Source organism: Stomoxys calcitrans, chromosome 5 (assembly GCF_963082655.1).
Source record: "Stomoxys calcitrans chromosome 5, idStoCalc2.1, whole genome shotgun sequence".
NCBI lineage: Eukaryota > Metazoa > Arthropoda > Insecta > Diptera > Muscidae > Stomoxys > Stomoxys calcitrans.
The window spans coordinates 35,476,431-35,501,259 of NC_081556.1; the positions used below are offsets into that span (position 1 = coordinate 35,476,431).

At 40.3% G+C, this 24,829-nt stretch overlaps 5 protein-coding genes across 5 annotated transcripts; 3 read left to right on the forward strand and 2 right to left on the reverse strand.

Annotated features, from left to right (window-relative positions):
• Positions 1 to 3,299: 3,299 nt before the first annotated feature.
• On the forward strand, positions 3,300 to 3,794 carry LOC106089274 (larval cuticle protein 4-like). The gene is made up of 2 exons (XM_013255093.2): positions 3,300 to 3,376; positions 3,447 to 3,794. The coding sequence occupies exons 1-2, from the start codon at positions 3,365 to 3,367 to the stop codon at positions 3,792 to 3,794; spliced, it is 360 nt and encodes a 119-aa protein (XP_013110547.2). The 5' UTR covers positions 3,300 to 3,364.
• A 4,005-nt stretch (positions 3,795 to 7,799) lies between these two features.
• Positions 7,800 to 8,393, reverse strand: LOC106089289 (larval cuticle protein 2-like). Its single transcript, XM_013255110.2, has 2 exons — positions 8,290 to 8,393; positions 7,800 to 8,216 (listed from the first exon to the last, which is right to left on the reverse strand). The coding sequence occupies exons 1-2, from the start codon at positions 8,299 to 8,301 to the stop codon at positions 7,857 to 7,859; spliced, it is 372 nt and encodes a 123-aa protein (XP_013110564.1). The 5' UTR covers positions 8,302 to 8,393; the 3' UTR covers positions 7,800 to 7,856.
• Positions 8,394 to 14,314: 5,921 nt separating this feature from the next.
• LOC106089290 (larval cuticle protein 4) lies at positions 14,315 to 14,917 on the forward strand. Its single transcript, XM_013255111.2, has 2 exons — positions 14,315 to 14,368; positions 14,467 to 14,917. The coding sequence occupies exons 1-2, from the start codon at positions 14,357 to 14,359 to the stop codon at positions 14,812 to 14,814; spliced, it is 360 nt and encodes a 119-aa protein (XP_013110565.1). The 5' UTR covers positions 14,315 to 14,356; the 3' UTR covers positions 14,815 to 14,917.
• Positions 14,918 to 20,963: 6,046 nt separating this feature from the next.
• Positions 20,964 to 21,653, reverse strand: LOC106089281 (larval cuticle protein 2-like). The gene is made up of 2 exons (XM_013255101.2): positions 21,492 to 21,653; positions 20,964 to 21,425 (listed from the first exon to the last, which is right to left on the reverse strand). The coding sequence occupies exons 1-2, from the start codon at positions 21,501 to 21,503 to the stop codon at positions 21,060 to 21,062; spliced, it is 378 nt and encodes a 125-aa protein (XP_013110555.2). The 5' UTR covers positions 21,504 to 21,653; the 3' UTR covers positions 20,964 to 21,059.
• A 2,225-nt stretch (positions 21,654 to 23,878) lies between these two features.
• On the forward strand, positions 23,879 to 24,384 carry LOC106089282 (larval cuticle protein 2-like). The gene is made up of 2 exons (XM_013255102.2): positions 23,879 to 23,929; positions 23,995 to 24,384. The coding sequence occupies exons 1-2, from the start codon at positions 23,918 to 23,920 to the stop codon at positions 24,358 to 24,360; spliced, it is 378 nt and encodes a 125-aa protein (XP_013110556.1). The 5' UTR covers positions 23,879 to 23,917; the 3' UTR covers positions 24,361 to 24,384.
• Positions 24,385 to 24,829: the final 445 nt, after the last annotated feature.

Below are 24,829 nucleotides of genomic sequence, written 5' to 3' on the forward strand. Positions count from 1 at the left end.
CATAGGATTTTCGGCGTCCTACCGACCGTTTCACTGTTCCACAATGTTGCATGCGCATTCGTTGCTCACTGCCTTAACTCGAACTGCGTCGACCCGAAAGGCTTCGGTTTAACCAAGTTTATTGACGCCAGTGCTCTGGCCTTCACCGCCAAATCGTCTACCTTTTCATTTCCCCTTTCTCCGTTATGGTCCGGTACCCAAACAATGCGTATTTTGCCATCCTCAGAGAAGACGTTAATCTCCTTCTTACACTGCAAGACTGTTCGTGACTGTACTCTCCTGGTTGTTATTGACCTTATGGCATTCCGTGATCGCCCGGATCTTCGCCTGCAGGACCGTAATATGGTCAGGCAGTCTAAAACAGCTCTCAGTCCTTGGGTTCTCAATGTAGACCCCTAGACCTTTAGCTTTGATCTATCCGTGTAACATGATCTTTCAGATGGAAATACTAGAGTTCCGTCAATCCAAGACTGTACCGATGGCAGCAGTGCCTCACACTCGACTTCAAGGTTCATCTCAGGTATCCGATCGGAAATCTCTTCCCTTCTTTATAGGTTTCCTATCGTTGCCTCAATTATACCGCGATGGTATGAGATGCTCCCATCCTCATTCTTCCATCGGCTTAAGTCTCATAGCCGCAGCGGCTGCCTCACACTTAACCTGCATGTCTGCATTGGTCGGATATCTAGAATAGGCCACCATAGCGCAGAGGTTAGCATGTCCGCCTATGACGCTGAACGCCAGGGTTCGAATCCTGGCGAAAATATCATGAAATTTTTCAGCGGTGGTTATCCCCTTCTAATGCTCGCGACATTTGGGAGGTACTGTAAAATTTGGTATGGCAGTCATGTAAAAACTTCTACGCAAAGAGGAGTCCCACTGCGGCACGCCGTTCGGACTCGGCTAAAAAATAGAGCTCCCTTATCATTGATCTTAAAACTTGAATCGGACAGCACTCATTGATATGTGAGAAGTTTGGCCCTGTTCCTTAATGAAATGTTCATGGGCAAATTTTGCCCTAGTGGGCGTGGTCCACATCGCTCCGCCTATGCCCTATGTTGCACTTTTTCTCCATTGCAGTCCACGAAACTACTGAGGCGGAAGTAAGTATTGGTCTAATCACGCTCCTGTAGAGCCAGTGGACTGTCCTCGGATTCAGGCCCCATTTCGAGCCTACGGCCCGTCTACATAGTGCCCAACATGTGTGAGCCTTCTCAGTATGCTCGTGAATGTGACACTTCCAATTCAGTTTCCTGTCCAAGATCACACCTAAGTATTTGACCTTGTCAGATATCGAAATCGACTTATTGAGGAATCGTGGTGCGTTAAATTGGCCCACCTTCGTCTTCCTCGTAAACAGGCATATTTCAGTCTTCTCCGGGTTAACATTGAGACCTCTGGGTCCATCCCAGTCATATGCCATATCCAAGACCCTTTCGACCCTTCTGCATAGCTGGTACGGATCCTTAGCCTTAGAAGTATTATAACATCGTCTGCATAGCAGACTGGTTCAAATCCCTTCTAAGTCAGCATCTGTAATAGGTCATTTAAGGTGGTCACCCATAGGAGATGGGAATAAAATGCCACCCTGAGGCGTGCCCTGTGCCACTCTCTCCCTTATATTTATGCCATGGGACACACAGTTTATCCACCTGTTCCTTAGCATATGGTTTATCCAGACTTTAAGGACCGGCTCCACCCGGTACTGTCCCAGGGATTGCATCAGTGTGTTGCTCCGCACATTGTTAAAGACCCACTTGATGTCAATGAATACCTTCAGGGTGTACATTTTGGCTCGAAGGATTCTTCTATTTTATGCACAACCTCGTGCAGGGCAGTCTCCACCGACCTTCCCTTGACATAGGCATGCTGTTTGTATTTGAGCGGTTCGCTAGATGTCCTACTCATTATCATGGTGTCAACAATACGTTCCATGTTTTTGAGGAGAAAGGACGTAAGGCTTATGGGTCTGTAGGCCTTTGGTGTCGCATAACTTGCCTTGCCGGACTGGGGTATAAACACCACCCTGGCCTCCAACCAGGCTTGCGGAGTATATGCAAGTCCTAGGCACGCTGTGAAAATTTTGGCCATATGAGGCCTCTGATAGTCGGCCTCTTTCTGTAGTAGCGGAAATATTCCAATAGGTCCGGGTGACTGAAATGGTTTGAATCTCCTCAAGGATTCCATCGCCATAAATTCCGTTATTATAAACATTCGATCAAGGTCATTATTTCAAGATTCTGGTGTCTCCGTGAGTCCCTTCGTATCCAGTGGAAAATGGGTTTTCATAAAAAGCTTCAACATTTCCTCCGTTGTCTCTGCTCTCACTCCCATGTCGTCTACTTAAGTTTCAGTTTGGACATGGGTTTTTAAGAGAAACTTTTTTATTTTGGCTGCGTCATTAACGCTACCGAACTGTTCGCAGAAAAGCTTCCAGAAGGCACGTCGCTCTATACATCCCAATAAACTTGCGCTTTTTCACTACGTGCTCTGTTAAAAAGTCTGCCGACCTCTACCAATATTAGAATCTCCCCTGTCATCCAGGGGTTTTCTTGAGCTGATTTCCTCTTCCGAAGAGGACAACTATCTTTGAAGGCCACACCAGTGCAGTCGTAATCCTGTTGACATTTTCGTCAATGTCTTCTATGCTTGGACAATCTAAATTATCTTGCCCAAGTCTTTTTCTGAGTAGCCTTCCGAATTTGGTCCAATTGGTTTTCTTCTAATTCCGGAAGCTTGTCGGATTCGACGCTGGCTATGCCTATTCTAAAGCTAATGTAGCGATGGTCAGAGAAAAAGTGTTCCATGGAGACCCTTCCTCTTTTGTGTTCCATTTTGAACTCTTTCAGACCTTTGTATTTTTTTTTTTTTTTGTTTCCATAGCCCCAGTTATTATTAAATTCTAGAAAACCGTTACATTTCTAACCTGACTTAACAACGTAATACGCAAACTGCTAGCAAAGACCTTGAAGGAGTTCGGTACACCTTAAAATTTTTTGAAATTGTGGTGAGACTTGATTTGCAATAGCTGCAAATTCCGTCGATAAAAGTGTGATCTAATCATATGGGAGAATTCAAAATAAACTGGTCAAAGAATTGTCTTCTTATCGTATGGTAACAAGGGTGAAATGATTTCAAATAAAATCCTAATTTAAATAAAAATTACTTTCGGTGGTCTAATGAAGTACTGATGGGAAATATAATTATGATCTGATGTGATGATGAGTTTTTGAAATTTACAAAAAAAAAAACTGGAAAAAAGTTCTACAAATTACTACAGACTTTCTTTGGTATAAATAGTCCCTGTCATACAAGGAATAGCCACAGTTTAGTGAAAGCATCCCTCAACCTTTAACAATTGAAAATGTTCAAATTTGTAAGTCTTCATTCAAAACCTTTTCACGAAAAAAGTGTACCTAAAAGCCCTTATCCATTATCCTTTTTAGATTGCTCTCTTTGCCTTGTTGGCCTTTGCCCTTGCCGATGATGGAGATTACCATGCTGAGGTCAAATCATGGAAGAACGATGTACGCCACGATGGTTTCGACTATAATTTGGAGACTTCCAATCACATACGCGAGACAGCTTCCGGTGATGAACATGGCAACATTCACGGATCCTTTGAATTCCTCTCGCCCGAAGGTGAACACATCAAAGTCAGCTATGTAGCCGATGAACATGGTTTCCACCCTGAAAGTGATGTTTTGCCCAAACCCCATCCCATTCCCGAGCACATTCTTAAGTCCATTGAATACATTAAGGCTCATCCTGCTAAGCAAGAAAGTCATCATTAAGTCCTTCGTTAGATTTGTTATGAAAGTTTGGTGCAATAAACAGCATTTTTAAAAATTAAAGTTTTTTTTTTGAAATAGGCTAGTGTAGGCTTGACAATTCAATTGTTCATTTGTTTATAGAAAACTTTGTTCGTTAGATTTAGACAGAAAATCTTGTCAAAATGTAAATTTAATGAAAAAGTTGGTCATCACGATTATGAGTGTCTCATACCATCGTGGTATTATAGAGGCGACGATTGGAAACCTGGAAGGAAGGGAAGAGGTTTCCGATCGGATACCTGATATGAATCTTGAAGTCGAGTGCGAGGCATTACAGCCATCGGCACAGTCTTGGATTGACGGAACCCTAGTATTGCCATCGGGAAGATCATGTTACACGGATAGATCAAAGCTAGAGGGCAGAGTGGGCCTGGGGGTTTACATTAAGAACCCAGGGACTGAAATCTGTTTTAGACTGCCTGACCATAATACGGCCCTGCAAGCAGAGATCCGGGCGATCACGGAATGCGTGAAGTGGTGTGGTGCTGTCGCGGGACGTCGAGTGTGAACATCTTAACCGACAGTAAAATTGCCATAACGACAATAAAAACCAGGACGGTAAGGTCACGAACAGTCTTGCAGTGTAAGAAGGACATTAACGCCTTCTCTGAAGATGGCAAAATCCGCATCATTTGGGTGCCCGGCCATAACGGAGTAAGGGGAAATGAAAGGGCAGACGGTTTGGCGTTGAAGGCCAGAGGACTGCCGTCAATAAACTTGGATAACCCGAAGCCTTTCGGGTCGACGCAGTCCGAGTTAAGGCCGTGATCGACGAATGTGCACAAAAGACTGTGGAACGGCGAAACGGTCGTCGGAACGGCGAAAATCCTATGGGTAGATCCAAATCGTGAGAAGATGTGGCTATTACTAAAAGGAAGTAAAAAGGAAATATGTAACGCTTTCGGCATCATAACGGGACAGAATAAAGTATTTACAATATATATATTGGGTTGCCCAAAAAGTAATTGCGGATTTTTCATATAGTCGGCGTTGACAAATTTTTTCACAGCTTGTGACTCTGTAATTGCATTCTTTCTTCTGTCAGTTATCAGCTGTTAATTTTTGCTTGCTTTAGAAAAAAAGTGTAAAAAAAGTATATTTGATTAAAGTTCATTCCAAGTTTTATTATAAATGCATTTACGTTCTTTTAAAAAATCCGCAATTACTTTTTGGGCAACCCAATATTATTGATCGTCTCGCCTCTATGCCTGCGGAATAGAGGTTTCTCTTCTCTTTTTCTTCCGATACCTCTCTTTCATCTGGCGCGTTGCTACCGATTGCATGGTTGCTCTGTATGCTGCATTCTTGGCTTCCGTGGTGTCTCGACACTCTTGGCCGTACCATGGGTTTATTGGGGGAGGCTTCCGGTACCCAAGTACGGATTTCGCGACATTTTCCATGGAGTAGACAATGGATTGGCATTGCGCCTTTATATCATCGGGACAAGAAGTGCTTTCATCACACAGTTGGGTCAGTCGTTGCTGTCTGTTTGCAGCTTTTCAATGCCCAGCTTCCGTGCAGTGTCACAACGTACTTTTCTCACCATACTCTAACGGGTGGAAACCCTTGCTGCAACGAGGTAATAATCCACATCTATATTCGAACTACGGATCAACCGTACATATAATATGTTGGCTGAATGACTCCCATCTAACACAACGTAATCAATTTGGTTCCTCATGTTTTGATCTGGGGTCAACCATGTGGCTTTGTGTATTTTTTATGTCGAAATCTGTTGCTGCTAAGCACCATGTTTTTTGCCGCGACAAAATCCTTTAGCCCATTATCGGACGTTATCTCTTGGAGGCTAAATTTTCAGACTGTTGGACCAAAGATTTATCATGGGAGAGCATTTTTTTTTTTTTTTATGTCGTAAAAATATCCTTGGTATGCAAATCTTTGTCTTCCATCTGGACATGGGCGCAACTAAGGATGATCTCGAGAAATTTGGCGGATTGTGGCTAGACTCTCGTTCACCGAAGTAAAGCTGGAAATAAGGTGTTTCAGTCTCCGACTAACCACATATCCACAACCAAATTATGGTAAAGCTCGTCACCGCTCGGTGTTGTTACGTCATTACGGGTCCATCGCACTACCTGTAAGGCGGTAATATTTGCCCTGTACTTCTCCAATACATCTACCAGTGCGTATACTGCACTTTCCCTATGAAGAGTGCGGACATTTCAGGTGCAGATTCGCAGATCATGGTCCCCTTTTTCGTTTGCGTGGGACGTCAACATTAGGGTATCCCGCTTTTATACAGTCCACCATAGGATGGGGGTATACTAATTTCGTCATTCTGTTTGTAACACCTCGAAATAACGGTCTAAGACCCCATTAAGTATATATTCTTGATCGTTATGACATTTTAAGTCGATCTAGCCATGTCCGTCCGTCCGTCCGTCTGTCTGTCGAAAGCACGCCAACTTTCGAAGGAGTAAAGCACGGCGCTTGAAGTTTTGCACAAATCTTTTTTTTAGAGTAGGTCGGTTGGGATTAAAAATGGGCCATATCGGTTCATGTTTTGATAGAGCTGCCATATAAACCGATCTTGGGTATTGACTTCTTGAGCTTCTAGAGGGTGCAATTTCTATCCGATTTGAATCAAAATTTTGCACGACGTGTTTTGCTATGACTTCCGACAACTTCACCAAGTATGGTTTAAATCGGTTCATAAACTGATATAGCTGCCATATAAACCGATCTTGGGTCTTGACTTCTTGAGCTTCTAGAGGGTGCAATTCCTATCCGATTTGACTGAAATTTTGCACGACGTGCTTCGCTATGACTTCCAACAACTGCGCTAAAATTGGTTCAAATTGGTCAATAACCTGATATAGCTACCATATAAACCGATCTTGAATATTGACTTCTTGAGCCACTAGAGGGCGCAATTCTTATCCGATTTTAATGAAATTTTGCACGACCTGTTTTGTTATGATATCCAACAACTGTGCCAAGTATGGTTCAAATCGGTTAATAACCGAATATAGCTGCCATATAAACCGATCTGGGGACTTGACTTCTTGAGCTTCTAGAGGACGCAATTCCTATCCGATTTGGCTAAAATTTAGCATGACGTTTTTTATTATGACTTTCAACAACTATGCCAAATAGGATTCAAATCGGTTCATAACTTGATATAGCTGTCATATAAACCGATCTGGGATCATGACTTCTTGAGCCTCTAGTTGTCGCAATTATTATCCGATTTGACTAAAATTTTTTACGACGGATCCCCACATGACCATCAATATACGTGTTTATTATATTATACCCTTATAAATCTATCTCTCTATTTTACCTCTTGAGCCCCCAAATGGAGCAATTCTTACTCGAATTGGCTGACATTTTACACAGGTCTCCAATATATAATTTAATTGTGGTCCGAACAGGCCCATATCTTGATATCGCTCTAATAGCGGAGCAAATCTTTTCTTTTATATATATTTTTTTTTTGCCTAAGAAGAGATGCCGGGAAATGAACTCGAAAAATGCGATCCATGGTGGAGGGTATATAAGATTCGGCCTGGCCGAACTTAGCACTCTTTTACTTGTTACTATTCCTTTGTTTCTCAGAGATACCCTTATAATTTTTCGTGGGCGGGTTACTGACCAGGCGCCCTACCCGCATGAGTTATGTGCAAGTGTATCCCTCGATGTCGCGAGCAGCTTGCTCCAAGATCCGACGCTCGCCTCTAGCCGCCCCTAACCAGGGAACAGATGCTGATGTTGGCCATTAGTCATTTGAAGGTGCCAATAACACGCCTTGTCATTTCGAATATCATTGGCGTTTAGTATATAAGTAAGAGTCAGTGCCACCTGGCTCCTCACAGAGACTCTCCTCTCGAAATCGACATTGAGATATCAGTTACAAAATAACTCACTTTCTGGTTTAGACAGCCCTTCAAAAGGAAATGACCCCCTAATTCATTGTTGATTTATACTAAAAATTTAACTACCATATTCGATTGTGAATTCAAGCAATCATTTTATTTAAATCGTTTAATGAAAAATGTCCAATTAATGTCCCTTGGTTTCTTCCTTTTGTGGATGGGCCTTGTTGTACTCAATTGACTTCAAGATGGCTTCTGGAATTGGTGGTGATGTGGGCAGAACAGCGCTATCGGGATGATAACCTCCTTCGTCGGCAACATAGGTTACCTTGATGTGTTCACCTTCGGGTGAGACATATTCATAGGAACCATGAATGTTGCCATGCTCATCACCGGCGGCATCTTCGTGAATTGAGTTGCTGGTGTCAAGTACGAAATCGAAACCATGCTCATTGACATTTGTCTTCAATTGTTTAACTTCGGCATGAACATCATCGGCCGAGGAGCCCGAAGCAGCAACATAGGCTACCAAAGTGGCAAAAATCAACTGCAAATATGAAATTTAAGGATTGTTTCACTTTTTTTTTTTCATTTTTAAATTTTGCTGCATTACAACTTACAAATTTGAACATTTTGTCGCGATAAGTTAACACTTCACTCTGTTTTATTTTTTCTTCGCATTGGCCTATTTATACTCATTAAGACAGTTATGTGTTTTTTTCTGGTAATTTTTTATTTTGTGGTTATGCCATCTTTTTAGCTTTCGATTTTAATATAATTTCAAATTACCTACGGTATAAAAACTTGTTGGTTAAGAACAAATACCGTTTATTTTAATTTCAATTAATAAATTTCAAACACGCCACTGTGTGGGCTTATTTGGGCTAACAGGTTTTATATAATTGCTCCGAATTGTATCGAAACAGGATCGACGTTATTGTCATCTTGCACAATAATGACTACAAGCGATTGCGACTGGAATTAAAGTTCCCCTAAGAATGATGATGAGTAATAAATTTTTTACATTTTAAAATATTTGGAGTTTTTGTGTTCTAATAGAGATACATTTGTGACATAATGTCGAATATAGGCTGACTTACATGATATCAAAAATGACAACTTTTGATCTCTCACACTTTCCTAATATCCATGTTTTTACAAAACTTGGTGCTTGACATGATCTAGAAAGAAACAAAAAAAAAAACGCTTATATGATTTACGCCATCTTCTGCTGTCTACGAGATATAGACAGCTTTATTTTACAATATTAAAACAAGTAAAAAGGCCACCGTAGCGCAGAGGTTAGCATGTCCGCCTATGACGCTGAACGCCTGGGTTCGAATACTGGCGAGACCATCAGAAAAAATTTTCAGCGGTGGCTTTCCCTTCCTAATGCTGGCAACATTTGTGAGGTACTATGCCATTTAAAACTTCTCTTCAAAGAGGTGTCGCACTGCGGCACGCCGTTCGGACTCGGCTATAAAAAGGAGGCCCCTTATCATTGAGCTTAAACTTGAATCGGACTGTACTCATTGATATGTGAAATTTGCCCCTGTTCCTTAATGGAATGTTCATGGGCAGAATTTGCAAAAAGCCTAACATAAATCACTGTATAAAATTTCAGCGAAATCGGATTATAACTGTGCCTTTTATGGGGCCAAGACTTTAAATCAAGAGATCGGACTATATGGCAGCTATATCCAAATCTGGACCGATCTGGGCCAAATTCAAGAAGGATTTCGAAGAGTCTAACACAACTCACTGACCCAAATTTCAGCGAAATCGAATGATAAATGAGGCTTTTTTAGGCTTAAGACCCCAAATCGGCGGATCGGTCCCAAACGATCTCGGCCAAATTGAAGAGGGATGTCGAAGAGTCTAACACATCTAACTGTCCCAAATTTCGGCGACATCGGACAATAAATGCGCCTTTTATGGGCCCAAAACCTCAAATCGAGAGATCGGTCTATATGGCAGCTATATCCAAATCCCAAAAGATCTGGGCCAAATTGAAACGGATGTCGAAGAGCCTTACACAACTAACTGTCTCAAATTTCGGCGAAATCGGACAATAAATGCGCCTTTTATGGACCCAAAACCTTAAATCGAGAGATCGGTCTACATGACATATAGTCTATATCCAAATCTGAACCGATTTGAGCCAAATTGAAGAAAGTTGTCGAAGAGTCAATGTCCTAAATTGCGGCGAAATCCGTCAATAAATGGGCGTTTTATGGGCCCAAGAATTTAAATCGAGAAATCGGTCTATATGGCAGCTATATCCAAATCCAAAACGATCTGGGCCAAATTGAAGAGGGATGTCGAAGAGCCCAACACAACTAACTGTCTCAAATTTCGGCGAAATCGGACAATAAATGCGTCTTTTATGGACCCAAAACCTTAAATCGAAAGATCGGTCTATATGACATATAGTCTATATCCAAATCTGAACCGATTTGAGCCAAATTGAAGAAAGTTGTCGAAGAGCCTAATACAAGTCACTGTCCCAAATTGCGGCGAAATCGGTCAATAAATGGGCGTTTTATGGGCACAAGAATTTAAATCGAGAAATCGGTCTATATGGCAGTTATATCCAACTCTGGACCGATCTGAGCCAAATTGAAGAAGAATGTCGACTGACATAACACAACTTACTGTCCCAAATTTCGGCGAAATCGGTTAATAAATGGGCCTTTTATGGGCCCAAGACTTTAAATCGAGAAATCGGTCTATATGGCAGTTATATCCAAATCTAGACCGATCTGAGCCAAATTGAAGAAGAATGTCGACTGACATGACACAACTTACTGTCCCAAATTTCAGCAAAATCGAATTATAAATGTGGCTTTTATGGGCCTAAGACCCCAAATCGTCGGATCGGCTTATATGGGGGCTATATCAAGATATAGTCCGATATAGCCCATCTTCGAACTTAACCTGCTTATGGACAAAAAAAAACCTGTGCAAAGTTTCAGCTCAATATCTCGGACAATAAATGCGCCTTTTATGGGCCCAAACCATAAAGCGAGAGATCGGTCTATATGGCAGCTATATCCAAATCTGAACCGATTTGGGCCAAATTGAAGAGGGCTTTCGATGAGCCTAACACAAGTCACTGTCCCAAATTTCGGCGAAATCGGTCAATAAATGGGCGTTTTATGGGCCCAAGAATTGAAATCGAGAAATCGGTCTATATGGCAGTTATATCCAACTCTGGACCGATCTGAGCCAAAGTGAAGACGGATGTCGACTGACATAACACAACTTACTGTCCTAAATTTCAGCAAAATCGAATTATAAATGTGGCTTTTATGGGCCTAAGACCCCAAATCGGCGGATCGGTCTATATGGGGCCGATATAGCTCATCTTCGAACTTAACCTGCCTATCGACAAAAAAAGATCTGTGCAAAGTTTCAGCTCAATATCTCTATTTTTTAAAGATTGTAGCAGGATTTCAACAGACTGACGGACAAATTTCCATATCAGTTAAAAAACTTACCTTGTTTAGGCCCCTGAGATCGGTACATATGACAGCTATATCCAAATATAGCCCGATCTTTACCATACTGAGTTCGAGTGTCAAGGGGCCTAACGCAAATTATTGAGCCTAATTTCAGCAAAAATAAATTCACCTTTTGTGGATCTAAAACATTAACTCAGGAGATCGGTATATTTGGGAGCTATACCCAAATCTGGACCGATCTGGGCCGTTTTGAACATAGATATCGGGGAACCTAACACAACCCGCTATACCAAATTTCTGTGAAATCGGACATTAAAAAAGCTTTTATGGGCCGAAGATCGAAAGATCGGTCTCTATGACAGTCATATCTAAATCTGGACCGATCTTGGCCAAATTAAATAAGGATGGCGAGAGGCCTAACATAACTAACAGTCCCAAGTTTTAGCGAAATCGGACAATACACGCGACTTTTAAGGGCCCAAGACCCTAAATCGAGAAAACGGTCTAAACGGCAGCTATATTTAAATATAGTCCGGTCAGGGCCATATTGATCAAGGATGTCGAGAGGCCTAACAAAGCTCACTCTCCCAAGTTTCAGCGAAATGGGATAATAAATGTAACTTTAATGGGCCTAAGACCTTACATCAGCGAACGGACGGACAGACAGACGGACATCGCTAGATCGTCTTAGATTTTTACGATGATTAAGAATATTTATACTTTATAGGGTAGGAAATGGATATTTCGATGTGTTGCAAATAGAATGACAAGATGAATATACCCCCATCTTTCGGTGGTGGGTATAAAAACTCACCGTCGAAAGTATGATCCAGTCAGTCAATTCAGGCCTCTACCAAAATCAAGAATTACAAGAACCAGAAGGGAATCCAGGGCGGAAAGAGGTGTTCATTAATTATCCTATGTCTTCTGCTCGCAATTTCGGGGCAGTGCCACAACTGGTGCTCAACCGTCTCCAACTCCTTCTAGTCATAGCACTTCTTGCAGAAGTCTACCTCTCCCTGCACCCAGCGCGATTTCAACGATCAGACATTGCAATGGCCAGTCAGAACTCCTATTAGCAGTCCTAAGCCATGTTTTCTTAGCCCCAGGATAAGCGATGTCCTGTTTCGTGAAAGACTTGGTCACATTGCCTTTGACACCCTATAATCTACAGCACTAGCCCACGAGTTTTTCGCGCAGTCATCGTAAAAGGCGTCCACCCTACCAAGAAGCTCGCACAGTGGAGGTCTCACAGATTCCATGGCAAGATCTGCGGTAATTAGAGATCCATACCAGTCCAGCTCGTTTGCCTGATCATGACAGCCATCGAAGTAACTCTTTGCAACTTCTAACCAGTTTCAATCTCACAGCCAGACGCCAGAGCCTTTAGCGCCGCCTAACTGTCGACGTATACCATGACGCTCTGATCAGGCAGGCCACCACTCCCACATCAACATCGTCTCCAGTGCCATCAGGATTGCTGCACCCATTCATAATTTATAAAATTCCCTGATTCCAAGGAATTCAATGAAGACTACTGCTCCAGTGCCCTCATCCAATTAACACTCATTCGTATATACAGAGGGTCCTAGAAAGGGCGCCCCAACCTAGAGATTCCTTTTCGAGAAAACGATTTCCAAGTCTTTAGGAAGTAAGGCCTCCCCTGGTACATAATAAGTCGCGGCGCTTATAGCATTGCGCCATGCGGCAACACCATGCCCCATAGAACGGAAGAATGACCCAAGATAGAGGAGCGCCATGTACTGGACTCCCTCGGTCTGATGGCGATCTTTGTTGCCTCACAGCCAACAAATAGGTCTTAAAGTATCTAATGGCAATCGGTTGTACGTACCAGATTTGCCCGATGGAGTCTTTTATCGGCAAAGGCTACCGCCTCAGTGTACAACATACTGAGACAACAACAAAGAATGGTATTCAGCACCTCTCTCGGGGCACTTCTTCTTGATTAGAATAGCATTGTCGCGGTACTCTGTTCATTTTCGTTCATCCTGCGAGGTTCACAATTGTCCAGTGCTTTATGCCACACCAAACAACCATAAGCGAGAATTGGCCGATCGACTGCCGTAAACATTCAGTGCACCTGCCCATGGCCCCAACTCCTTCCTATCGAGTTGCGACAGGAATGGAGCACATTCAGTCCCGTATTGTCTTTTTCTTCGATATTTCCTCTTCATCTTAGTTTCTGGTCAAGATTCACGCCTAAGTACTTGGCCTCTGAAGAGTGCCGTAGCTTCCCAAAATCCAGGACAGGTCCCTTAAAAACATCCAGTTTTTTTTTTCCTGGTGAAAAGTACCAGTTTAGTCTTTCTGGGATTTATGCCAAGCCCGTTTGCCTTCGCCTATACGGACCGTTTCCTCAAAACTCCCTGAATGAGGTCCGTAATAGAAGAGAAGAAACGATCACCACCACGATGGCGACATCGTCCGTATAAGCAACGACCTTCACCCTCCTGCTCTCGATAGATCTCAGAATCCCATTGATCACTAAAAACCACAACAGAGAAGAATAAACTCCTTCTTTAGGAGTTCCTCTGCTTGTAGTCTTCCTTATAGAGCCCTCTGCCAGTGAAGCGTTGATTAACCGGCCTTTCAGCATCGTATTAACTCAATTTAGCAAAAGATTAGTAACCTTCAGGAGCTATATCCAAATCCCCCTTTGCAAACCTGAATGGCCTACATCCATAAGAAGTATCTGTGCAAAATGTCCAGCGGCTAGCTTTACGTGTTTGATCGCTATCGTAATTTCGACTGATGGACGGATGAAGGGACAGGCTAATTCCCCTGAGAATGGCGAAAAGATCCAGAATATATTTCGAGGTGGTGTTTATAAATATAAATGACATTAAGTTGACCCGGATCTTACTTTGGAATACGGGTCTATTTTTAACTCATCATATTGGTCTATTCATTTTACCAAAACAACTCTAACAAACAATTTCTTGATTCTATTTCCCATTATTTACAAAAGCGCATATTTAATACGTCACACTCCTCTAGGTTCTGTATATAGGACAAAATTATCTGCAAACCAAATCAAATTAACTGCAAATCAAATTCAATTTAAACCTCAATTAAAACAGAAAGTAAAGCCGGTAATGATTTTGCATACTGGGGATCACGAATTCAAGTTGTATAAAAGGCACAACGAATCATTAAGAAGGCACAGTTAGGAATATCAACTGATCCATACTTTCTAAACAAAATGTTCAAGTGGGTAAGTACTCGTAACCGAAAACAAGATCTAAGAAAAAATCTTAGAAAAGGAACAAATACTGGAGAAATATCTTCATAACAAAAATATTTCTTCTACAGCTTCTTTTTGTTACCCTGATTGCCTTTGTGGCTGCTGATGATGGGGATGTTCACGCCGAGGTCAAGTCATGGAAGAACGATGTACGCCATGATGGTTTCGATTACAATTTGGAAACTTCCAATCACATTTCAGAACAAGCTTCCGGTGATGAACACGGCAACATTCATGGATCTTTCGAATTCTTAACTCCCGAAGGTGAACACATCAAGGTCAACTATGTAGCTGATGAACATGGTTATCATCCCGAAAGTGATGTTTTGCCCAAACCCCATCCCATACCAGAAGCTATCCTAAAGTCCATTGAATACATTAAGGCTCATCCTTCCAAGGAAGATAGTCATCATTAATTTGGTCAGATGAGTACCTTCTAAAGATCAAGACTTTAAATAGTGTATAAAGGATTTTGCTTAGGAATATGCATATTTGTTAAATAAAATGCGTTTCACAAACGAAAAACAAAATTTAATTACTGGAGTGAAGGTAACTAAAACTATGATTGAGAATTAAGCACGAATGTTAAATCTGATGAAAATAATGACTTCAAGATTTCAAATTAGAAAACTGACTTATATATGTTGATACAATATTTCAATATTGTTCGATTGAGTTCCTTTAAAATCGCAAAGGACTCTTAATCAATAATAATGCGTATTTGACAAAAATTCGGAGCTGCTAGCCTTACTTCTACAAAAGTTGTTTTGTATCCGACAGACCGATGGAAGGATCGTACATCCTTAAATATACTTAGATTTTCATGTGCAGAGAAATGCAGTTGGTATATGCCCACGCAAAAAGAGTGGTATGATAATATGTAGAATCTCTGTCTTCTAAGCAAAATGAACAGAGTTCACCCGTGGGCAAAAAATTCCACAAAAATCAGACAACCAAAAAAAAAAAAAAAATCACAAGAATACATGAATAGGAAGTAATTGTAAATCGATCTGTATACTCAGCAGAGGGCATTCAATTCTCTTTCTGCCCAATGCACAAAGTTTTAATATCATCTGCCACAGTAGTGGTGTAGGGTATAATAAACAAGTAAAAGAGTGCTAAGTTCGGAAGGGCCGAATCTTATACACACTCTACCATATATCGCATTTGAAGAATACTTTTCCCGATATTTCTTTTTAGGCTAAGAGAAAAGAATAGCTATTATATTCGAGCTATATCAAGTTATGATCCGATTCGGACCATAACTGAATTTAATGTTGGAGACCATAGTAGAAGTCATTGCGAAAATTTTCAGATAATACGAGTCATTTTCAGCGATGGTTTTCCCCTCCTAATGCTGGCAACATTTGTGAGGTACTATGCCGTGTAAAACTTCGCTCCAAGGAGGTGTCACATTGCGGCACGCCGTTCGGACTCGGCTATAAAAAGGAGGCCCCTTATCATTGACCTTTAACTTGAATCGGACTGCACTCATCGATATGTGAGAAGTTTGCCCCTGTTCCTTAGTGGAATGTTCATGGGCAAAATTTGCATTTACGAGTAAGAATTGCGCCCTTTAGGGGCTCAAGAAGTAAAATAGGGAGATCGGTTTATGTGGAAGCTGTATCAGGCTATAGACCGACTCGGACCATATTTGACACGTCTGTTGAAGGTCATGGGAGATGATGTTGTACAAAACTTCAGCTAAATAGGATTATAATTATGCCGTCTGGAGGCTCAAGAAGTCAAGATCCCAGATCGGTTTATTTGGAAGCTTTATCAGGTTATGGATCGATTTGAACCACATTTGGCACAGTTGTTAGAAGTCATAACAAAACACGTCTTGCGAAATTTCAGCCAAATCGAATGAGAATTGTGCCATCTAGTGGCTCAAGAAGTCAAGCTCCAAGATCGGTTTATATTGCAGTTATATCCAGACACGAACCTATATAGCCCATTTACAATCCCAAGCGACCTACACTAAAAGGAAGTATTTGTGCAAAATTTCGAGCGGCTAGTTTTACTCCTACGAAAGTTAGCGTACTTTCGACAGACAGACGGACGGACATGGCAAGATCGACTTAGAATGTCATGACTATCAAGAAAATATATACTTTATGGGGTCTTAGACGAATATTACGAGGAGTTATAAACAGAATGGCGAAATTAGGATACCCCCATCCGATATAGCCCATCTACGAACTTAACCTGTTTATGGACAAGAAAAGAATCTGTGCAAAAGTTTCAGCTCAATATCTCTATTTTTATAGACCGTAGCGTGATTTCAGCAGACGGACAGACAGACAGACGGACAGACGGACAGACAGACGGACAGACAGAAGGACAGACAGACGGACAGACAGACGAACGGACAGACAGACGGACCGACATGGCTAGATCGTCTTAGATTTTTACGCTGATCAAGAATATATATACTTCATAGTGTCGGAAATGGATATTTCGATGTGTTGCAAACGGAATGACAAGATGAATATACACCCATCCTTCAGTGGTGGGTATAAAAATTGCTAAACTTGTTTTTATACCCACCACCCTAGGATAGGGGGTATATTCATTTAGTCATTCCGTTTGCAACATATCGAAAAATCAATTTCCGACCCTCAAAGTATATATATTTGGGATCGTCGTAAAATTCTAATACGATTTAATGACGTCCGTGGTTCTGCCTGTCTATCCGTCCGTCTGTGGTAATCACTCTACAGCCTTCAAAAATTGAGATATTGAGCTGAAATTTGGCACAGATACGTCTTTTTGATGCACTCGGTTATGTTCTTGAACCCGCCATATCGGACCATATTTAGATATAGCTGCCATATAGACCGATCTGACGATAAAGAATCTAATGCCCATAAATGCGTTATTTTTTACCCGATTTCGCTGAAATTTGGAACTGCGAATAGCTTACAGCTTCCCGACATCTCACCCAAATATGGTTCAGATCGGACTATATTTATATATAGCTGCTATATAGAGCGATCTGACGATAAAGGGTCTAATACCCATAAATGCTTAATTTTTATCCTATTTCGCTGAAATTTGGAACAGTGAATAGCTTAAACATTTGACCCAAATATGGTTCAGATCGGTCCATATTTAGATATAGCTGTCATATAGACCGATCGGCCGATAAAGGGTCTAAAGCCCATCAAGGCTTTATTTATTACACGATTTCGCTGAAATTTTAAACAGTGTGTTATTATAAGCCTCCCGATACCTGACCACAATATGGTTCAAATCGGACTGTATTTAGATATAGCTGCCATATAGACCGATCTGCCGATAAAGGGTGTGAAGCCCATAAAAGCAATATTTTGTAACCAATTTCGCTGAAATTTGAAACTGTGAGTTGTTTTACGCTTCCCAACATAGGACCCGAATATGAGTTTGATCGGACTATATTTAGATATAGCTGCCATATATACCGATCTGCCGATAAAGGGTCTGAAGCCCATAAAAGGAATATTTTTTAACCGATTTCGCTGAAATTTTAAACTGTGGGTAGTTTTAGGTCTCCCGACATCCGCCCCAAATATGCTAAAGATCGGATTGTATTTAGATATAGCTGTCATATAGACCGATATGCCGATGCAGGGTCTGAAGCTCATAAAAGCTTTATTTATTACCCGATTTTGTTAAAATTTGATATACAAAATTCATCAGTGACTTATATTTATTAGACCACTCAATGTCCTTGCCGAATTTGGGTGCATAAGTTTTTTAATTTTCACCGGATTGTGACGAAATGGGGTTTACATATATACCCGAGGTGGTGGGTATCCCCAAAGTTCGGCCCGGCCGAACTTAATGCCTTTTTACTTGTTTACGTTACTGTGTTATTATCATTGTTACATAATTTGGGTCAAAATGAGGGAAGTGATTTTATAGTATTCTCTTTTTGCGCTGAAGAGTGAGTTTAGAAAGTCGATTTCAGACTCAGAAAAGTGTTCAATAATTAACTCATTCAAATCACGATCTGAGGATCTTTTAAATGCTTTACCAAAACACACTGTTGACTAACTTCAGAGTTATTTATCTTAATGACCTGGGCCCAACAATTCGTGTAGTAATGTTAATTACGACATTAAAACTGTTTCACTGAACTATAATGATATAATCATTGCTGGTAACTTAAACTGCAAGATTCTCTATAATACCCTTTAACGCTCAGAATAGAATCTCAAGACTAGACTGTGTTTGACTAATACAACACACATTTCACAAAAATTTCATCAAGACTTTTGATCTATTTTTTGTGAGCCAAAAACGAAGAATTTTTCAAAACATGATTTGATTCTTCAAACATGACTGCAATGTTGAAAATGTAGCATTTTCATCGGGAATTTGTTGTTTAAGTATCCATTTCCAAGAACAAAGAGTAGCTTTAGTACCCTTTTGCAAGGAAAAAGGTAGATTCAGTACCCGTTTTCAAATAAAAGGGTAGCTATAGTACCCGTTTCCAAGGAAAAGTGTACCTTTAGTAAAATTTCCCAAGGAATTTAAGTACCCCTCTCCAAGGGAGAGAAGCGATACTTTTAGTACCATTTCCAAGCAAAATGACAGTTTTAGCACCCTTTTCCAAGCAAAAGTGTAGTTTAGGTAACCTTCTCCAAGGGAAAGGGAAGTTTTAATACTCTTTTTTAAAGGAAAGGTTAATTTTACACTTTCCAATTGAAAAGGTAGTTTTAGTACCATTTTCTAAAGAAAGTGGTAACTTTAGTACCCTTTTCCAAAAAAAGGGTGGTTTGTGTACCCTTTTCTAAAGAAATGGTAGTTTCAGTAGCACTTTCAAAGGGTAGGGGAAGTTTTAGTACCCTTTTCCAAGGGAAAGTGTAGATTTAGAACCCGTTTCAAAGATAAAGGGTAGTTTTTAATACCCTTTTCAAAGATACAGGATAATTTTAGTTCCATTTTCCAAAGGAAAATTAGCTTTAGTACCCTTTGCTATGGGAAAGAGAAGGTTTAGTACTTTTTCCAAGGGAAAGGGTAGGTTTTGTACCCTTTCCCAAGTGAGTGTGAAGGTTTAGTACCATTTTCCAAGAGAAACGTTGTATAAAGCACTTAAGGGTACTTAAGCCATTGTTTTTCAAGAAAAATTGTACTTTAGGTATTGTTCTTCAAGAAAGAGGGTATTTTTTGTATCCTTGTTTAAGGAAACGGGTACCTTACGTATGAAAATTCCCAAGATAAAAGGTAAATTTAGTCCTATGTTCCAAGGGAAAGGATAGTTTTAGTACTATGTTCCAAGGTACTAGATAGTTTTAGTACTATTTTCCAAGGGATAGGGTAGTTTTGGTACTATTTCCTACGGGTTGTTCTCTTTCCCACGGGAGAGGAGAGTTTTTGTACACCTTCTCAATAGAAAAAATAGTTTTAGAACTCTTACCAAAGGTAAGGATAGTTTTAGTACACTTTCCCAAGGGAAAGTGTAGTTTAGTACTCTTTCTAAAGACAAAGGATAGTTTCAGTACTCTCTCTGAAGACGAAGCATAGTTTTAGTGCTCGTTTCCAAGTAAAAAAGTAGTTTCAATACACTTTCCACAAAGAAAAGGTTAGTTATAATACTCTTTCCCAAAGGAAGGGGTAGTTTTAGAACTCTTTCTCAAGAAAAAGAGTGTTTTTGGTATTCTTTCCCAAAGAAAAGTGTAGTTTGTATACTCTTTTCCATGGCACTCTTTTTCAAGTGAAAGGATAGTCCCATTACTCCTTCCCAAGGAAAAGGATAGTTTAGTTACTCTTTCCCAAGGCAGAGTGTAGTTTCAGTAAATCTTCGCAAGGGCAGTTTTAGTACTATTTTCCAAGAGAAAGGGTAGTTTTACTACATTTTCCCATGGCATGGTAGTTTTAGTACTCTTTCCCAAAGAAAGGGGTAGTTTTAGTTCTCTTTCCCAAGGGAAAGGTTGTTTTTCGTAGCATTTCCCAAGGGAAAGTGTAGTTTTAGTACTCTTTCGGAAGTTAATAGGTAGTTTATTACGCCTTCATAAGGAAAGGGTAGTTTTAGCACTACTTCCCAAGGGAAAGGGGAATTTTTGCACTCTTTCTTAAAAGAAAGGGGAGTTTTAGTACTCTTTCCCAATGGAAAAGGTAGTTTTAGTCAGTTATCTCAAGGGAAGATGTAGTTTTAGAAAGTTATCTCAAGGGAAAAGCTAGTTTAGCACTAATTTGCAAGGGAAAGGATATTTTAATTACCCGTTTTAGAGTGAAATGGTAGTTAAAGTACCCTTTTCCTATGGAAGTGGTATTTTTAGTTCTTTCTTCTTAAGGAAAGGGTATTTTTAGTACCCTCTACCTAGCTAAAGGTTATTTTTAGTACCCTCTTCCTAAGGAGAGGGTAGTTTTAATACCCTCACCCTAGGGAAAAATTGAGCTTGATGGTAAAAGCCGGACAATATTCTGTAGAACTCCTAACACAAAAAATTAAAAAATTTGATTTTTAAACCCATATTGTAATTCCCAATAAGACTTACAATAAGCGTTATTTCCCGTTTGCAAGGCAAAAGGAAACGCAATTTCGCTTCCTTTTTCAAATCACAAAATTTTACATGGATTTTCGTCTCAATATGCTATTTATTTCCAAGTAATGTTCCAACTAATCCAATATTTCTATATGGTGTCATCTCCTCCAAAATTTTCGAAAATCCACCTAATGATGTGAACCCTTCTCCTCCTTGGGTGGATGGGCACGAATATATTCGATGGCCTTCAAGATGTGAGCTGGCACTGGGGGTGGTGTAGGCAAGACAGCACTTTCGGGATGATAGCCATTCTCATCGGCCACATAGTCCACCTTGATGTGTTCACCTTCAGGAGTGAGATATTCATAGGAACCATGAATGTTGCCATGCTCATCACCGGAAGAATGTTGACTGATGTGATTGGATGTTTCAAGAGCAATGTCGAAGCCATCATGACGAACATCGGATTTTAGCTGCTTGACTTCTGCATGAACATCATCATCACTGCCATGGCCAGCGGCAGCAACAAAGGCTACGAGTGTACCAAAAAGGAACTAAAGGAAATAATGCAAGTCAATGATAACGATGGCCAATTATGGAAAGCTCTTCCTGAAACTTACGAATTTGAACATTTTGCAATTGTTAAGATCAGTTGAAGTTGAGTAAAGTATCGACTGTTTGCAATCTATGATTTCTTGGGTTTATTTATACCAAAAAAAAAACATCTTTTTTGTCTGACTAATATTCTAGGTTTAATTATATCGTTTGACAGTTGGCAATTATGCATTAAATTTGTAATGTTTTGATATGAAATTGACATACTTTTGTTTAGAGGAACCAGATTAATTTTATGTTTGTGATATCTACTACTTACCTAACTAGCACTTGCATTCGTGCATTTTTGTTATTTCAAGTTTTATTGCTAAAAATAGCCAAGTTGCTTATTTCATAGAAATTCTTTCTCCATATTATCATAACACTATGAAACGGCATTGTTATACCCATCACCGAAGGATGGGGGCATATCCATTCTTTCATTCCGTTTGCAATACATCGAAATATCAATTTCCTACCCTATAATGTATATATATTCTTGATCAGCGTAAAAATCTAAGACGATCTAGCCATGTCCTTTCTTCTCTCCGTCTGTCTGTTGTAATTACGCTACAGTCTTTAAAAATAGAGACATTGAGCTGAAACTTTGCATACATTCTTTTTTTGTCCATAAGTACGTTAAGTTCGAAGATGGGCTATATCTTGATATAGCCCCCATATAGACCGATCCGCCGATTTCGGGTCTTGAGCCCATAAGAGTCACATTTATTATCCGATTTTGCTGAAATTTGAGGCAGTGAGTTGCGTTAGGCCCTTCAACATCCTTCCTTAATTTGGCCCCCATCGGCTCAGATTTGGATATAGCTGCCATATAGACCGATCTCTCGATTTAAGGTCTTGCGCCCATAATTGCGCCCAAAATTTGGGACAGTGAGTTGTGTTAGGCCTTTCGACATTCTTCTGTAATTTAGCCCAAATCGGTCCAGATTTGGATATAGCTGCCATATAGACCGATCTCTCGAATTAAGGTTTTCGGCCTATAATAAGCGCATTTACTGTCCGATGTCGCCGAAATTTGGGACAGTGAGTTAAGTTAAGCCCCTCGATATACTTCTGCAATATGGCAGAGATCGGTCCAGATTTCGATATAGCTGTCATATAGACTGATCTCTCGATTTAAGGTTTTGAGCCCATAAAAGGCGAATTTATTGTTCATTTTCGCCAAAATTTGGGACAGTGAGTTGTGTTAGGCCCTTCAACATCGTTCTTCAATTTGGCCCAGATCGGCCCAGATTTGGATATTGTTGCCATATAGACCGATCTCTCGATTTATAGTCCGATTTTGCCAAAATTAGGGACAGTGAGTTGTGCTAAGCTTTTCGACATTCTTCTGTAATTTAGCCCAAATCGGTACAGATTTGGATATATCTGCCATATAGATCGATCTCTCGATTTGAGGTTTTCGGCCTATAAAAGGCGTATTTATTGTCCGATGTCGCCGAAGTTTGGGACAGTGAGTTAAGTTAAACCCCTCGACATACTTCTACAATATGGCGTAGATCGGTCCAGATTTAGATATAGCTGCCATATAGACCGATCTCTCGATTTAAGGTTATGAACCCACAAAAGGCGCATTTATTGTCCGATTTCGCCGAAATTTGGGATAGCGAGTTGCGACTCTTGGACATTTTTCTGAAACTGGGCCCAAATCGGTCCAGAATTGGATATAGCTATGATCCGCATTTATAATCTGATTTCGAATTTTTAATCCGATTTCTCGCGACCCGATAATGCATCCCCGGTCGAGAGACAGGAAGGGCAATGGTAGGAACTAAATGGCATTTTCCTTCTCGTCTTCCTGTTATATCACAATGAACCACAATTTTGTAAGCGAGTTTGATTGCTGCTGACATTAAAAACTATCCACACCTTAACTTGAATAAAAAGAAAATATTTGTTTCAAAGTGTATTCACTTGATACCCATATAATCATTCTTGATCCAGACACTCCCTATCACATGTGAACAGTCCAAGTTATAAGATGACAAATACTGGTCCAAAGCAAATCGCAATTACAAACAAACAGATATTCTTAATGTGAACAAACATCATTGTTTTAGAGAAATTTATGAAGTGGTACTTGCTTTTAACTGTTTCAAATCAAATTCATAGAGCATTTTTAACTTAAACCGGATGCGTGGATCACAAATATGAAACCAATCAGGGGTAAGCTACATTGCAGATAATAAAGAATTAAAATTGAACAACAAACAAAAACTAATAGCCCCACGTTTTTTGCGCAAACAATGCTAATAATTATGGATCAAATTTATAGCCAAAAACACAAGTAATTTCTCCATGGAATGCAGATGCATTTCATTCAAAAATTTCTTAAGTTTCATAACAGCAACTTTCATGGGTATAAAAAGAATGGTGAAAGCTAAGATCAAGCAACAGTTTATTAAACCAAGTTCGCTAAACCATATAAAAAATGTTTAAATTCGTAAGCAGTTGTTGCTAAACCAATTATTCTGAAAATAATCCTTTTTTCATATTTTCCCTTCTTAGCTCTGCTTAGCCACTCTTGTAGCCTTTGCTGCCGCTGCTGGTCATGGTAGTGATGATGATGTACATGCTGAAGTTAAGCAATTAAAATCTGATGTCCGTCACGATGGCTTCGATATTGCTCTGGAAACTTCCAATCACATCAGTCAACATGCTTCGGGTGATGAACATGGCAACATTCATGGCTCCTATGAATATCTCACCCCTGAAGGTGAACACATCAAGGTGGACTATGTGGCCGATGAGAATGGCTATCATCCCGAAAGTGCTGTCTTGCCCACACCACCCCCAGTGCCAGCTCACATCTTGAAGGCCATCGAATATATTCGTGCCCATCCCCCCAAGGAAGAGAAGGGATCCCATCATTAGTAAGTTGAGTTATGTGCGATGGGGAAAGAGCATTAAAGCATTTGTAAATAAATAGAAAATTTCAAGGAACAGTCAATTGTGATTTTAGTTTTCAGCATTGTGGTGAATACGAGAATTGTAAGTCGATAATATAAAAAAGTTGCTTGACTGAGACATGGACTGATTCACTAACTGATAAACATCCCGTCCAAACGACCAAGGCTTAAGACGCATTTACATAGCAAATGCAAATAAGGGAAAACGAAAAGCTGATCATAGAAACTTGTCATACCTTTTAACTACCCTTGACCGCACATAGCCGGACATCGGAGCCGCCTTGATTGGCCACATGTTTAGTGACAGTCCAATCGGGTAGCAGCTCCTGTATCGAAATCATTCCCAGGACTTTTAGGTACAGTGTCCGCCCTATCATATGCCGTACAATAGTGTCTTCACTGATTCAGCAGAACGATCCGAGTTTTTCTCAACT